The sequence below is a fragment of the Podarcis tiliguerta genome (genome assembly GCF_965153285.1).
Source record: "Podarcis tiliguerta genome assembly, chromosome: Z".
NCBI lineage: Eukaryota > Metazoa > Chordata > Lepidosauria > Squamata > Lacertidae > Podarcis > Podarcis tiliguerta.
The window spans coordinates 1,824,900-1,841,999 of NC_139553.1; the positions used below are offsets into that span (position 1 = coordinate 1,824,900).

A 17,100-nucleotide genomic window follows, 5' to 3' on the forward strand; every position below is an offset into this window, starting at 1 on the left:
AAGTTACCAGCTCCAGACAATAGGAGCTGGGCTAAGTCCCAGTGGCAGCTCTCTCAGAAGTTTTTTTTTTAAAAAGGGGGCCTTTCAGATCCTGCTGGACTACAAACCCCTCTCATCCTGAGCACTGGTCGCTCTGTGTGGGACTGATGGGAGTCCAACAGCTTCTCGGGGCCACAGGCTCACTGTCTCTGTTTTAGAACTCACCAAAATATGACCGGGGAAGATAAGCTTGAAAAAGTGGGGAGCATAACCAGTAATCCCAGTGAGTGGAAGAGAGGAGGTCACCTGCAGCCACAGAGTGAGAGTTCAGGTTCTGCACGCCTACTTGTCCCTCCACTAGACAAGGAAAAGAAATTAATAGGAGAGCCTTGATTAATCAACCCAAAGCACCCCATTGCCATTTCCAACAGTGGACAAAGGAATGCCCTCTTAGGAAGCCCACAAGGCAGGCATGAAAACAGCCCTCCTGCTCTGTTGCTCCCCTCTGATAACTGGTATTCAAAGGTTAACTGGCTTTGAACTGGGAGATTCATAACAATAACAATAACTATTATTATTTATTATTATTATTATTATTATTATTATTATTATTATTATTACCCAGCCCATCTGGCTGGGTTTCCCCAGCCACTCTGGGTGGCTCCCAACAGAATATTGAAAATACGACAAACAATCAAACATTAAAAACATTTAGGGCTTTAAAAGTCAGCACCAACACTTTGAATTGTAATCAGAAATGTACTTTATAGCCATCATGGCTTGCAGTGCGCTTTCTGTATATTTCTCCCTCAAAAGAAACTTATCATGCCAAGGCAGTGCCAGGGGTGTGATAGGGACAACAGGGAGTGTTGTACCCAGAACACTGATCTGCTTAGAGATTGCTCTGCTTTCCTCAAATGGGGGCATACAGGACACCCCAGGCAAGTTCACTGAGCCCAACTCCTCTTTCCATTTGGTAAACCAGAAATGCAGTTGGCTCCTGGGGTTTTTGAACAGGTATCAAGCCCACCTACCCTAACAGGAGGAAGGAGTCCCAACTGGATATCCAAAATATTGCACTTTCTTGAAAATACAAGCTATTTAGGAGTCTGATGCTTCACTCTTGTTGTGCTACTAAAGCTGTATGTAAAGTATTAGAGGAATTCAATATTTAAAAATAAAGTTTTTTAAAAAGAAATTCCCTCAAAATAACAACAAAAATTGAGCACACACTGGTTTCTAATGAGAATGCCTTTGTTCCATTCTCAAGCTGCCGCCTACATATCCAGAGCAATAGGAATGGTCAAAATATTGTCTCCACTTACTTAGAAAAAGAAAATACTTTATTCAACTGCTAAATTTTGTCTGCTTCAAAGTCATCCCAATTACTACACAAACATTTTTTTAAAAATAAAAATGCAAACACTGTACTGTAAATCACATAGGAGCATTCTAACAGGGCACTCAGGATGAGAAGTTTTTGGAAAAAGCATCTGGGGAGGCGGGGAGGTCAGAATACTGATTAATCACATGTGGTGTGGCTGTATCACACGACAAAATCAAATGTTCAGGTGTTTACATTATTTGTTTATAGGACTATGGGGGAAATGGGGTTGGGGGGAAGTCAGGGAGACTATACTTTGGCCCCTTATGTTAAGAATTCTGAAATATACTTTGGCATTTGCACAGAAAAACAAAAGCAAATAATCAGGGAGTATACCATCAGACCATTTACACATTCCCACATTGACACGCAAGATCAAAGCTCTCCAAAAATGCCCAAGCTTTAAAGGAAGAACACACATGTCTCTTTTGCCAGAGGTCTTGTATGGCCACCACTGGCAGGCACTCCAGACAGGAGAGAAAGGGGAGGAGGAGGAGGAGCGCTCAGTTTTGGAAACACAGGTGCCAGGTCACCAAACCTGCCTCACACAAGGACATTTGTAAAGTGAAACACTAAAACAGACATGCTTGTGGAAATCTCCAGTTCTTCAGCAGCTTTTCGCAGAGAAAAATTGTGTGTTCTTGTCAGTTTGTTAGGGGTTTTTTGCAAACTTGGCAATATCTTTAATCTATTTTCTGTTGTTGTTGTTTTTTGACGGAGCAATCTGTATCTTACGCATGACACCCATTCGAAGGTCTTTTGCTCCTCGAGGCGGAGGACTCCTTTGGCGCCCGGTGCCTGGCGCAAGAGACACAAACAGCGCCAGAGAGGCGCTTCAAGCCTTTCTGAAAGACGCTGTTGGACAGGCTGTAGATGACACAGTTGCAGAAGCTGTTGCTGATGGCAAGCCAGGTGGTCAGGAAGGAGGCTGCTCGGCTGTGGTAGACAGAAGAGCTCTCCAGGAGGAAGTAGATTATGTAGGGGAGCCAGAGGATGTAGAAGACGCTGGTGATGCGCAGGAGAACCATGGCGTAGCGCTTGTCTGGGCACGGTTGGGCATCAGCCGCTTCCCCTTCTTGGGAGCTGAACCGCACGCGCCTCTCATTGATCTCTTTTGTGTGCTGCTGGCAAATGCGGAAGATGCTGAAGTAGGTGAAGCAGACCACGAAGGCTGCCGGCGCGTACAGCATGATGATGATGAAGAGGGTGAAGATGGCCCAAGTGTCCCAGGAGTCAGCACACCACTGAAAAACATCCCCGTGGTAGCCGGGCTTTCCCCAGTCGAAGAAAGCCGGGAGGAACACGGCGCCCGAGTACAGCCAGATGAACAGGATGCAAACCCGGAGGCGGCAGGGGGTGACCAGGGTGTTGTAGGACAGCGGCTTGGTGATGGCGATGTACCTGTCCACGCTGATGCAGGCCAGGGAGGTCATGGAGACGCTCTTGAGCACGGAGACCACGTAGCCAAAGGCTCTGCAGATCACAGACTCCGGCAAGAAGGTGACCCGGTAGTGCAGCAGGGAGAGTGAAGGCACCAGGCAGCTCACACCCACCAGGAGGTCAGCGTAGGCCATGGTCTGGATGAAGTAGCTTGTGGTGTGGTGGTTCAGCAGTGGCGCACAGTGGAAGACGAAGATGACCACAATGTTGCCCGAGATTATGAGGACGGTGAGGAAGACAATGACGATCAGCTCCAGCAGGCAGATGTCCAAGGCCTCCGGATAGCCGGCATCCAGGAGGCAGAAGGGCCTGCTGCTGCTGTGGTTGCTACCATCGAAGGAGGCATTCATCTTGCGTCGGTGGCAGAAACCCCCTCACTCTGCCGCCACTTATGCTGGATGCTGCCTGGCTGCTTCTGCTGTCATTGCGGCTGCCACACGTGCCACCCTGTCAAAGCCCAAACAGGAGATGGGGAGGGATGCAGAGGCTTCCTGGAGCTGCTGGGCATTGTCCGCAGTGGCTCCCTCCTGGAAATATCAGCTCTGTGGGCTGCAGCCTCCACAGCCACCGCCCCCTCCTCCTCCTCCTCTCTCTCTCTCTGCTGGCAGCTCAGCAACACACCACGCACAGATGCGTGGAAAGGGGGGGGGCGATAGAGAAAAGGGATGGAGGGAAGCTCGCTTGCTTGTGCAATTGGGGGGGGGGGGGATGCAGCAATAGCCACGCGAGGGCGGGTGCTAGATGAAAAGGAAAGGAGGGAGGGGTGCCTTTACAGCATCCCCCCTCCCATAGATTCAGGACGCGTACAAGCCGGCCTCCTCACCCACAACGCTGCAGGACTTCGGCTAGCCTCTCCGCAGCCGGCTGGAGAATGGGCGCCGCCGCCGCGCCGGATCCCGCACCTCTCCGTCGATGCAGGAGTGAGGAAGGAGGAGGAAGAAGAGAGGGTCCGGCCTGCGGGTCCCTCCCCCTCCCCCACGGCTGGGCTAGGCTGAGCTGCCCTCCTGCCTACCTGCAGCCGGGAGGGACAAAGGCGAAGCGAGCGCCGGGAGCAGACGCAGAGGGACGCGGCAGAGGCTGCTTTTGATGCGCCCAGCCAGGCAGAGCAGCTGCCGGCCGTAGAAGAGCCTGCGCGGCGCAGGGGGAGGAACCCAGGTGCGAGGGAGGGGGCGGACAAAGGCGGCGGCGGCGGCGGCGACAAGAGAGGGTGGGGGCGCAGCCAAGAGCCTCCCTTCCGCGCCCGGATAGCCGCAGCAAAGGCGCGCGCGCCCTCGTTTCCCGGCTCGATCGCCGGTGCGCCCCCTCATCTCCAAAGAGGAGCGCCCCGCCCTTTAGCAAAGAGGGGCCGCGGCTGAGTCTGCCAGGAGCCGAGCCCACCCGCTTCCTTCTTCTGAAGGGGCTCTCGGAGGTGCGAAGAGTAATCGTGTGCTCAGAGGTCCAGTTCCCTTACAGCTTTGCAACGCGTCTTTCCTTGGCTGATCACCAAGGCATTAAGTTGTTGTTTCCCCCCCAAAGCTGTCCTTCTTCACCTAAGATGTGCAGCAAAAATCCTAATATGCCCTTCTGAGTTAGACGCATGGGAGTGGGCTGCGAGGGGGCGGGGCAGATAGCATGCTTCGCACACATCCCAAAGTGCACGCTCTCTCCCAAGACACACTCTCCACGTGGTTTAAACCATCTGAACCCAACCCAGCTGGCACACTCCCATGCCCACTGAGATGTTTAAGCTTGGCAGTTATGCTCTGCCATGCTCTTAACAGGTCCTATACAAAATCGCCACTAAATGATAGTGATCTGGACATTATGGGGCAGACACAACTGAAAGATATCTGACTTACAATAAGTAGGAACTGTGCAAGAGCTTCCCTCAGAGGATAGCATCAAAGCCTCTATAGAAGCAAACACAATGGCTGCAATCCCTTGATCAAATCTTAGCTTAATAAGCCACCATATAAATTAGCTTCAAGCACCTGCATTTAGGCACTTCGCTCGCTCCTCTGTGTGAATGAATAAACCAGCCAGGAAGTCACAGTTAAGCCATAGTTTCCTGTTATGTCCAAATGGGGAAACTATGGCTTGTGGATCCCGAACAGGCCAGGACACAAAGACAACTTTAAACGTTTTTCATAGAAGCCACAACCTTGCTTCAGTGACACATACAACAGCCAAAATTGAGGCTAGCAGGTTCACACACAAACTCTTTATAGGTAATAAAGGTCCTGGAAAACAAGCCTTATGAGCAGGGCTGTCTTTAGCATATGCGCCGCCGGGGTGCAAAGATCCGCCCAGTGCCCCCAAATTTAGACTGCCCACGTCTACACCCAAGATATACTTCTCCCTGGTTGCAGGCAAGGCCATGGCGCTGGCGGCCTGCCCTTCTGAGTCTTGCTGCTGTTGCCCCTCAAGAATCGAGCGCCCGAGCTCCACAAAGGCACACAGCTTCATATCCAGGCACTTTTAAAAGCTCCCCAGGAGGAGGAAGGAGAAGAAGAGGGATGCAGCAGCCATGCTGATGGTGGGCGAGAAAGCAACGCCTCTCCATGAAGGCAGGACTCTGGGGAGGAGAAAGCGGCCGGGGGGAGGCCAGCTTTGAATGTCAGCTTGATCAAAATTACTTATTTTTTCATAACAGGTAGTTAAGAGCTTAGGTGGCTTCAGTGGTAGGGCCCCCCCAGAATTCAGCGCCGGGGTGCCCTGGACCCCTAAGTAAATACAGCCCTGCTTATGAGGAATGGTTGGGGGAGTGGGGTGTGCTTAGGAAAACAGGAGACTGAGAGGAAATATGATCGCCATCTTCAAATATCTAAAGGGCTGTCGCATAAGATGGAGCAAGCCTGTTTTCTTCTGCTCCAAAGGACAGGACCCAAATCAATGGATTCAAATGACAGGAAAGCATATTGTGACTAAACATTAGGAAGAACTTTTTGATGGTTCAACAGTGAAACAGACTGTCTTGGAAGGCTGTGGACTTTCCTCCCCTGGAGGTTTTAAAAGAGAGGCTGGATGGCCACTTGTCAGGGATTATTTAGTTGCAATTACTGCATTCCAGTAATCCCAGTAAGAAGGCTGATCGCCGAAGAATTGATGCTTTTGAATTCTGGTGCTGGAGGAGACTCTTGAGAGTCCCATGGACTGCAAGAAGATCAAACCTCTCCATTCTGAAGGAAATCAGGCCTGAGTGCTCACTGGAAGGACAGATCGTGAAGCTGAGGCTCCAAAACTTTGGCCACCTCATGAGAAGAGAAAAGACTCTGGAAAAGACCCTGATGTTGGGAAAGATGGAGGGCACAAGGAGAAGGGGACGACAGAGGACGAGATGGTTGGACAGTGTTCTTGAAGCTACCAGCATGAGTTTGACCAAACTGCGGGAGGCAGTGGAAGACAGGAGTGCCTAGCGTGCTCTGGTCCAGGGGGTCACAAAGAGCCGGACATGACTAAACGACTAAACAACAACTGCATTCCAAGGGCTTGGACTAGGTGACCCTCAGGGTCCCTTCCAACTCTACAATTCTACTACAGTCGTACCTCGGAAGTCAAATGGAATCCGTTTCAGAAATCCGTCTGACTTCCAAAACATTCGGAAAGCAAAGCATGGCATCCAATTGGCTGCAGGAAACTCCTGCAGTGAATCGGAAGCCGTGGAACCTGTGTCGGATGTTTGGGTTCCAAATAATGTTCGCAAACCGGAACAATCACTTCTGAGTTTGCGGCATTCAGGAACCAAAACGTTCAACTTGCAAGGCATTCAACTTCCGATGTACGACTGTATTCTATAACCAGTGGTTTGAACTGTACTGAGAGAGGAATGGAAGCCAGAACTCAACTGATTTAATCCACAAAGAGTTCTGTAAATGGGTGTCAGCACTGCTATTGGGACAATACCCACCTGCCTGTTGGGGGACGAAGTGCCAATCCCAATCTGTGCTGTTGTGAAGTGACAGCCAGATTTATTTGACACATGCCTGGATATGTATTCTCTGAAAAACTTTCTGACTAGTTGAACGGAAAGGCAAAAGGGCCAGAAGATTTACTGCAGCAGCTCTCACTTCATCCAGTTCTATTCGCTCCGGAGACATCTGCTGGGGAAATGGCTCCAGAGCAGCAGCTGCTGCTGCCAACACAGATGGGTGTGTTAACGTAAGGGCCTTCTGCCATGTGGGGCATGGACCCACCAGGGAGGACAGAGGGGCAAAAGTCATCAAGGGCAAACTTCTCAAACAAAGGTTTTGAGTCCTAGCTGAGAAAGGGAGTTGGTTTTTAGAGATATCCCAACCGACAGGCCTTTCAGACACTCCACCAGCTCCTTTTGAAATGCATTTACTCAGCATCTCCAGTGAAAATAGCCAGAGGGCCACCAGAAAGAGGCTTCCCACATTTGATGCATTCAGTGTTTCTGTTTTGTTCTGCAGAGCTCAACTGGAAGCTACAGGATGAGGGATTGCTCCTGCGCTCAAATCCTGCTTGTTGGTTTCCCAGAGACACCTGGCTTGCCACTGTGAAAATGGGAGGCTGTGCTGTGTGGGCCCCTGGTCTGCTTTTTCAGGCTCCTCTTATGTGCCCAAAGGACTCCTCTCGACTCCAAGCCTGACAGCAGTTCATTAACCTGCCAGGGAAACTAGGCGAGTCCATCAGGGTTGCATTATGGATCTCCTCATTTGTTGCTCCCCTTTTGCTGAGCCAGCACAAGCTGAAGCAGCAGCTTGCTGGGTCAGTGGAGCAGCTACTCATGCGGAAGGAGAAGCCAAACAGCCATTTGTGGCTCAGTGCAGCCTCTAAAAAGAAACAACACAGAAAAATTCAGCCTGTTTAAAAATAAAAACGCATAGTGACAGAAGGATGGATGCTGGTCTGGCTATCAAAGTAAAGCAAGAGATCAAAATTCCCAGGGAGAAAAATCAGACCCTGGTCCTTTGCCCCAACCCTCTCAAAGAAGGGAGAGACCCGGAGGACCAAGCTAGGCTAGAAAGTGCATATCTTGGCTTCTACAACATCCTTCTGGGTTTCTAGGCATGTAGCCTTTAAAAGCAGGGGCAAGAGAAGATGGAAAAGGTCTATAGCTCAGTGGCAGAGCATCTGGCTTGAAAGCAGATGGTCACAGGTTCAATTCCAGGCATCACCAGGTAGAGTTGGGAAAGAACCGTGTCTGGAACCCTGGAGAGTCACTGCCAGTCAGCATAAACAATATGGAGATAGATTGAAATAAAGAACATAAGAATAACCTGGTGGATCAGGCCAATAGCTCATCTAGTTCAGCATCCTGTTCTCACAGTGGCCAGCCAGATGGCTGGAAGCAAGATCCTGCAAGCAAGATTTGAGCACAAGAGCCCTCTCTCCTCCTGTGGTTTCCAGCAACTGAAGCATCGCTGCCTCCTGTGGAGGCAGAACCTGGTATGACACACTATAAAGGAAGCTTCTTCCTATGTTTTTAAAGCCACGAAATTTGGGGGGACAGGAACCTGAAGATTTTGAAAGGGGCTATTTAAGTTCCTATTTAACTTCCTAAGAATTGGAAGCTGGCACCCAGAAAGCCAGTGGTATTTCTTTTCCTTCTCAGACTGCATTCGCTGTTTCCCAAGTGAATGCAAATTCTACACCAAGCTCACCCAAAATTCTGAGAGCATTGTTATTCAAAATGCAAATGAGTCTGCAGAAAACCAGTTCTCCTCCTGATGTCCCCCCCCCCAAAGACCAGGAGAGCAACAGCATGGAGAGAAAGAAAAATCTCCTGCAAATCAAGCACAGTCAGGATGCTGAAGAAGAGTGGAGAGGTGCTGTTTTAGGATAGCAAAAAAAGTAGGCATGTGAGAGCATCATCTACTTTTGGGCAAGAGAGAACAGAACCACAGCAACCAGACTTCTTGCTTGCTTGTCTGCCTAGCAAACTCCAATCCATCAAAACTGGCATTTTTGACAGAATTCTGATTGGAGGCCAGCACCTGCCTGGGAGATGACATTATCTGGAAAACTGATGGTGGCTATTGGGAGAAAGGGGCGGAGAGGCTGGTGGGTAGCGTGGCCCAATCAAGAAGATCTAGGACAGGCATAGGCAAACTCAGCCCTCCAGATGTTTTGGGACTACAATTCCCATCATCCCTGACCACTGGGTCCTGCTAGCTAGGAATCATGGGAGTTATAGGCCAAAAACATCTGGAGGGCCGAGTCTGCCTATGCCTGCTCTAGGAGGCAGCTAAATCAATACTGTGAGCCAATTCAGACAGCAAGTCCCACTGCACCAGTCTCAAAAGGCAGACAGCAACGGCAGGACTTGGCCTGAGGAAACTGGAAGGAGATGCAGGCCTGGCACAGAACATATAAGCTCCAGCAGCAAGCAAGGAGCAGTGCCTTGCAAAGAAAACTAGGTGTTCGAAACTCTGTGTTTGTGGCATTTCACTAGTATGTGTGCTTGTGGGGTGGGGAGAGCATGGTTTACAGGTAGGATCAACAGGTACAGGAAGATTAAGTGAATCTCCTATGCAGACCCCACACATTAATACCATGATGCAAGCATGTGGGTGAGTAACACTGTCTCCGTCTGGTTCTGAGCAGGCCAGGCAGATTCCCTGGGACCCGAATGCAATTACTGTTTCCCCGTTCCAAACAATCATGCTCTTCTTTCAAAGCTGCATCACAACCTTCTCCCAAGCAACCCAGCAGAATAAGCTGCTAATGCCGCCAACTGGAGAGCTTTCCTATATTTCCTGCTTCTTCGGTACCCTTTACCATGCTAGTTACCACAAAAGGGGGGGGGGGGGTTGCATGCACCTGTCTCCTTCTTTCATTCCACCTCAAATACCACATTCATTTGACAGGTTTCTGTGCTGCACAGCTGGCAAGAGCCCCAGCGTGAAATGTGGGTGGCTTTAAGGCGCACAACTGCCACAAATTTAGACTCAGAATACATCTTGCAAATGTCTGTTGACATTAAAACTCATTGCCACAGTGCTGCGCTGACAAATGCATCACAGTTTTTACACTCCCAGCATGGACACCAAGTAGGCTGGTGGATGAGGGATGGAAGAGCCTGTTCCTCTTCTGCCCGCCCACTCACTCGCCTGCATGAAATTCCTGGTCACCTAAGGCTACCAGGTTAGTTGTTAAATGCAAGGCTGTAGTAAGACATAAAGAAAATGGATTAGCATCAGTTTAAATATGGAAAGAACAGTGAGATTACAACCATCTTCTCAGCAGTTTTTCAAACAGATTTAATTACTTCTGCTGAGCAATCCCAGATTTCTGCCCACCCAGTTCCCAACCTGGTAGATAAGAGCATCCATCATTCATTATACTAATTTGATGTCCTCCGCAAAACCAGGCCACCATCTATCTGCCCAAATACTCTTCCCCAAGGATTAAGTCACAGACCTAGGACCCAATTCAACTGTACTTTTATTGGCTTTAATAAATGTTTTCATAAGGAACAACGAAGATGAAAAGAGCACTGCCAGAAGTTGACGCAATATAATATATGCAATGCATTATAAATAAATACAAACAAGCTGCATTTTAAAAACCCACTGAGCTAATTTTGCTGACTGACACTTTCAGTGAGCACATACAAGCCAGTGGCAGTAAAAAAGAAGCAACAGAGGCTGTTGTTTAAACAACAAAAGAAAGGAGGAAACAATTTTTTAAAATGGTAAAGCCGTATTTGTGTTTCTACAAAGGTTGGCACCATAATGAGTGGTGGCCTACAGTTTTTCCATGCACCCAAGCCCTTCACCACAAGATTATGACCTTAGGCAGCAGCCTTCCCCAACCAGATGTTTTGGACTACAACTCCCCTCAGTCTCAACCTGCATCGCGCAGGTTGGAGGAGGCTGCTAGGCATGAACAAAGCATAGGACGCAGCAGACCAAATGGTGCACCTAGTCAACATCCTGCTTTCTATGGTGGGCTGCAGGAAGCTTCAGGGATACTTACAAGCAACAGCCTTTTGCCCACAGCATCTGCTACTCCATGCACATTCTGCCTCTGAAAATGCAAGCTCCACTCAACTTTCAATAAAGCCATTTTCCACAAATGTGTCTGATTGCAGACCAACCTTTGCCAACGCTGGTACATGCTGGCTGGGATTGATGAGGGTTGTAGTTCACTTTACCACATATATGCCCACTCAACCACTTAATTGATTTATTATATTATTTATACCCCACCCATCTGACCAGGTTGCCCCAGCCACTCTGGGCAGCTTCCAGCATGTATAAAAACAATAAAACGTCAAACATTAAAAACCTCCCAATACAGGGCTGCCTTCAGATGTCTTCTAAAAGTGATAAAGGAACCCTGGACGGTTAAGTCATGTCAAAGGCAACCATGGGGTGCAGCGCTCATTTCGCTTCAAGCCAAGGCAGCTGGCGTTTCTCTGCAGACAGCTTTCTGGGTCATGTAGCCAGCATGACTAAACCGCTTCAGTGCAACGGGGCACCATGAGGGAAGCCAGAGCACACGGAAACGTGTTTACCTTCCTGCTGCAGCAGTACCTATTTATCTATTTGTACTGACATGCTTTTGAACTGCTAGGTTGGCAGAAGCTGGACAGAGCAATGGGAGCTCACCCCGTCGTGGGGATTCGAACCACTGACCTTCTGATCGACAAGCACAAGAGGCTCAGTGGTTTAGACTGAGATGACCACCCACCTCCCTAAAAAGCCTATCCCTAAAAAACCCACCTATACCCTAAAGGTGGTATAGTTCTTTATCTCATTGACATGTGATGGAAGGGCATTCCACAGGGAGGGCACCACAGCCAACTGTAACTTCACTTCTTGCAGTGAGGGAACCGCCAGAAGACCCTAGAAGGTGTCTGGACCTGAGTGTCTGGGCTGAATGATGAGGGTGGAGATGCTTCTTCACGGATACAGGGCCAAGGTCAATTAGGGCTTTAAAGGTCAGCACTAACACTTTGAATTGTGCTTGGAAACATACTGGGAGCCAATGTAGGTCTTTCAGGACTGGTGTTATATGCTCCTGGCAGCCATTCCCAGTCACCAGTCTAGCTGCTGCATTCTGGATGAGTTGTAGTTTCCAAGTCACCGTCAAAGGTAGCCCCACGTAGAGCATGTTGCAGTAGTCCAAGCGGGAGATAAGCAGAGCATGTACCACTCTGGCGAGACAGTGCACAGGTAGGTAGGGTCTCAGCCAGCCCTGGACATAGAATTGACCTGCACCTCCATGGACAGCTGTGAGTCCAAAATGACTCCTAGGCTGTGCACCTGGTCTTATATGGGCTCAGTTATGCCATTCAGGACCAGGTGGTCCCCCACACCTGCCCTCCCCCATTTCCCCCAAATAGTACTTCTGTCTTGTCAGGATTCAACCTCAATCCGTTAACCATCCTCCACCCACCTCCAGACATTCACACAGGACATTCACCGCCTTAACTGGTTCTGATTTAAAAGAGAGGTATCATCCGCATACTGATGAACACCCAGCCCAACCCCCCTGATGATCTTGCCCAGCAGCTTCATATAGATGTTAAAAAGCATAGGGGAGAGGACGGAGCCCAAGTGAGCGCCCAGGGGTCTGAACACTCCTGCCTCAACACCACTTTCTAGACACAACCCAGGAGGAAGGAGTGGACCCACTGCATAACAGTGCCCCTGGTCCCAACCCCTCTTCAATCTGTGGAACCGGAACTGTTACATGTGCCACATAATACACGTTCTGCACTTATAAGAGTCTTTGTGTAAGGCAGTTTCCACACTTAAAACTCCCTGACTATTAACATCAGCCAGGTGGCACCGCTTATACACTTTTTAGTGCCTGCTGAAAACATTTCTGTTCAGGCAAGCCTATCCAGATACACAGAATGCCGACAAGTCCTTTAACTTGTTATTTCAGTTATTATTTGAAAGATTTAAATAGCTGTTTTTAACTGTTTTTACTGATAACTGTTTTATTCTTTTTGTGGGCCGCTTTAACATTTTTTCTTTGCAATCAAGCAGTCTATAAATGTTATGACATAAACAAACCCCACTGCTGCCTTAGAATGCATTCCCAGCTCTGCCACTGCTGCACATTAACAGGGGAGCAGCGGCAGTGAGTCAGTGCCCCCTCAAGGAAGCATCCGCTGTTACTGGTGATCTTACTGAGGAGCCCCCAATAACCTTCAGAGATGGCTCCAGGATTCCACAGAAACAGACTGAAAGCCATCAGTGCCAAAAAGATGAAAGTGTCAGGCAGGGAAATCTCCTGAAGTTGCTGTCGGACTAAACCGTTCTCTCCCCACCCCCCACGCACAGACAGTTCCATTGGCCTACCTTTGTGATGAGGATCCGGTACTTCTCCACCAGGTGATCGTTGTTGTGACATCCCGCAAGCAGCTGCCAAACCTCCCCCCGGAGAGCTTCAGGGACTCCACTTCTCACCAGCGTGGACAAGGTTTTTGGTCGCACACTCAGATTCAAGTGCCTGGAAGAGAGGAAGGAGACCAGACATCAGACCAGGAAGGGCGTGCAGGATACAGACCATGGACTGAATGGTTTTGGGTGACTCCAACATCCACATTGATGATGCCTCAGGTCCATGATGCAACCATGGGCCTGTCTCAGTATCTGAAGAAGTGTACATGAACACGAAACCTTATACCAAGAACAAGCTTAGTTGGTCTCTAAGGTGCTACTGGACAATTTTTATATATATTTCGACTGCGTCAGACCAACACGGCTACCTACCTGAATCTGTCTCACACAGTTATGGGTCCAATGCACAGAAGTAGCCTTTGATCTACGTAGGGAGGGGAGGGGTCTGGAAATGGTGTGTGTTTGATTATCACCCCATTGTCATAGTCAGATTACTTCCTGGTGAGGTTTGGACTTGCTATGTCTGTCCCTCCTTTCAAGGGTGGGAGACCAGTTGGGATGGTCTGCCACCAGAAACAGATGGAATTGGGTGGATTCTTGACTCCTCTGGGGAATTTCCCTGTGGACAGAGGGGGTGTTCCTGTTGAGGTCCTAGTTCCACTATGGAATGGTGAGACTCATAGGGCCTTTGACATGATCACTTCTGAGCACCCTCTCTGGCCCTGTGGGGTCTGTTTCACGGCTTGGTACATGGAGGAGTTGAGGTCAGTGAGGCAGAATGGGAGAGGGTTGGAGAATAAGAGGCACAAATCTCACTAAGGAGCTAACTGAGCACTTGTTCAAGATCACAATCAGGCCTACCATGTGGGAGTGAGGGCAGCAAAGAGATCCTATTTCACTGCCTCCATTGCATCCTTGGGAAGCCGCCCAGCAGAACTGTTCTGTGTGGTCTGCAGGTTGCTTACTCCTGACCAGGAGGTGCATCTCTGGAGCACACAGCAACTAGCTGTATTCACTTCAAGCGAAACACTTCAAGGATAAAGTTGCTCAGCTCTACAGTGATTTAGAAGCTGCTACTGTGAGAGTACCTGACCAGGTGTTCAATGCAACATCGAGCTCGGTGTTGTGAGATCATTTCCAATTGCTGTGGTCTGGGAATACGGACAGGACACATGAAGTGATCCTTGTCCATCCTGGCTTATTAAAACTAGCTGGGCTGGGGTGACTGGACGGGTCAAAGGTGTGATAAGTGCATCCTTGTGTGATAAGAGCGGTGCCCACTGCCCTAAAAGAGGCAGCCGTGTATCTACTCCTCAAAAAGCCAACCCTAGACCCAGCAGAGTATAACAACTACAGGGTGGTGGAGAGCAACTACAGGCATTCCTGGAATAGAATGACTATCTAAATCCACTACCATCTGAGTTCAGACTTGGTTTCGGAACTGAACCTTTATCATGACAGGGACATGGGAGTGTGACCCTGTTACTTCTGATAATTAATTAATTAATTAATTAATTAAAATATTCTGCCTATCTGACTGGATTGCCCCAGCCACTCTGGGTGGCTTGATCTCTGTGACTTTTGATATCATTGATATTAAAATATCATTGGCCACTGTATCCTCCTGGACAGACTTAGTGAGATGGGCATCAGAGGTACTGTATTACAGTGGTTCCATTCACATCAAATTCATGTCCAGAGAGTAGCACTGATTCAGCGCTATTTAATATCTATGTGAAGCTCTTGGGAGCTGCCATTAGGAGTTTTGGGGCAAGGTGTCACCAGTATTCTGAAGATATACAGCTCTACTTCTCTGCAACATCTGAACCAGGAAAGGCTGTGAACACTTTGGACCAGTGTCTAGATACAGCAGTTGAATTCTGGGAAGACAAAGGTTATTTGAGTGGGTGGTTCCCACATTCTGGAAATTGGCAAGTTACTTGTCCTGAATGGGGTTGCATCCCCTCTGATGGAGAAAGTGCATAGTTTGAGGGTACTCCTGGATACACCTTTATCACTGGGACCTAGGTGTCCTCTGTGGCTAGGAATGCCTTTTACCAGCTTCATCTGGTTCGCCAACTACACCTGTTCTGGGTCAGAGATAGTCTGACCACTGCAGTCCAGGCACTGGTAACCTCGGGACGAGATGACTGTAATGTGCTCTATATGTGGGGCTGCCCTTGGGTCTGGTTCAGCAGCTCCAGCTAGTGCAGAATGCTGCAGCCAGATTGCTGATGGGAGCCTCTCCTCAAGAACATGTGACACCATGGTTAATGGCTGCACTGGCTGCCCATCTGTTACTGACCCAGGTTCAAGGTACTTGAATTGATTTGCAAAGTCCTGAACAACTAGGGTCCAGCATAGCTCAGGAATCGCCTGAACCCTTCTATCCCAGCTCAATCACTGAGATCAGCTGCAGGAGCATCTTTGGCCATTCCCTGAGTTGGTGAGGCTCATTTCACAACAAGAAGAAATTGAGCCTTTAGTGCCATCAGCCCAGTCATGAGGAACACCCTGCGACTGCTGATTCTGCAGGAGCCTTCGGTGCCAACTTTTAAAGGCCTGCCGAAAACTTTTCTGTTCCACAAGACCTATGCAGGCAAATAAGATCTGCTGGTATTTGTTTCTAGTTTCTTTTTGCTTTTAAATTCTTTTTAACTTTTCAAGATGTTATTGTTTGGTTTTATGTTTTTTATTGTTATAAACCACTGTAACATATTTTTGTATATAAATGTTTTTTTAAAAAATAATTAAACAAATCCATGCTCTTTTTAAAAAGGATGACAGATCTATCATTTTAGAAATGTGGAGGAAGCACATTCATGTATTCAGAAAGGTGGGACGGGGACCAGGCCCACATTGGAACATATTTGGCAGGTAGGTCCACAGAAAAAAACAGTGTGCATGTAAGTAGAATCACAGATCTGAAGAGTTGGAAGGGACCCTGAGGATCATCTATTGCAACCCTCCAAATTTCAGCTAAAGCCTCCATGACACACAGCCATACAACCTCCCCTTAAAAACTTCCAATGAAGGAGAGTCCACCACCTTCTGAGGCAGTTTGGAAGGCATCAACATCCAAGTGTCCCATGCTCATAAATTGAGGGGAGCAGTTCCATTCAACAGAGGCTGATGAATGAGGACTAGCTGGCAGGGCTCATGGCAGCAGGGGACTTCCAGGCAAGGATGCTGGCAAGAGGAGTCTGCAGCAGCCCAGGTAAGCCTTCCACTCTTAGCTGGCTTGTCTACCATGTGTGGGAAGTGGCAGTGGGTGGAAGTTGACCTCTCTTGCCCAGCAGCCTTCAAGGGGCATATCAGGTAGCAAGAAGCACAAGCTGGCTAGGACAGAATGGATCCAGTGTATGGCAGCCTCCAGTGCCCTTACCTGCCTGCCTCTTTGTCATTGTCTTGTCTGCCTTACTCTCAACCATAAGCTTCTTCAAAGAGATTGGTTCACAATAGAGGGGTGAACCTGCTTACCATTTGGACAAGAGGTCTCCCCATGTCTCAAGGATTTTCTCTGCACACTCTTTGGAAACGTCTCCGGAACCACTCAGGAGAGGCTCGTCATTATCTGTAAGACACAAAACCCACGCAGAGGAAGGGGACATGAGAGCAAGAAGCACCATTTCTAACCTCCATTTAGAAGGAAATACTAGGATGCGCTGCACCTGTTGGATCCGGCTTAACCAGTGCAAACATGGCACAGACAGCAGGGTGGTTCAGCCCAAGCCAGAAGGGGGGGGGGGGACACAACACATCCCTATTTTATGCCGCGGAGCAGGAAAAGATGCTGGGCATGGGGAGCCCTTTCCAGGCGGAAGGCGGCTCTCTTTCCTCATGCGTAGCCTTCTAGGTCTGCGAGCCAGAAACAGAGTTGCAGGGTGCAGCAACATATCTGGCTCTTCTTTTGTACTGTATGCTGCATTCCAGCCATGCAAAAGTCAGAGGTTTCTACACACTCATCAAAACAGGCTCACACAAACCTCTATCCCT

At 48.9% G+C, this 17,100-nt stretch overlaps 2 protein-coding genes across 5 annotated transcripts in view; both read right to left on the reverse strand.

Annotated features, from left to right (window-relative positions):
- The window catches only part of RABGAP1 (RAB GTPase activating protein 1), a 96,110-nt gene that overhangs the window by 41,685 nt on the left and 37,325 nt on the right, over positions 1-17,100 (reverse strand). For all 3 annotated transcript variants that reach the window (XM_083422950.1, XM_083422952.1, XM_083422951.1), the window contains 2 exons: positions 16,585-16,678; positions 13,063-13,213 (listed from right to left, as the gene is read on the reverse strand). In XM_083422950.1, the coding sequence (XP_083279076.1) occupies positions 13,063-13,213; positions 16,585-16,678 (245 nt within the window). The remainder of the gene's footprint in view (positions 1-13,062; positions 13,214-16,584; positions 16,679-17,100) is intronic.
- On the reverse strand, positions 1,301-13,008 carry GPR21 (G protein-coupled receptor 21). Of its 2 annotated transcripts, none has more exons than XM_083423159.1 (2): positions 6,329-13,008; positions 1,301-3,250 (listed from the first exon to the last, which is right to left on the reverse strand). In XM_083423159.1, the coding sequence occupies exon 2, from the start codon at positions 3,151-3,153 to the stop codon at positions 2,095-2,097; it is 1,059 nt and encodes a 352-aa protein (XP_083279285.1). In that variant the 5' UTR covers positions 3,154-3,250; positions 6,329-13,008; the 3' UTR covers positions 1,301-2,094. The 2 variants fall into 2 exon arrangements, with proteins under 2 accessions (XP_083279285.1, XP_083279284.1); XM_083423158.1 differs by lacking the exon at positions 6,329-13,008 and adding an exon at positions 3,627-3,977.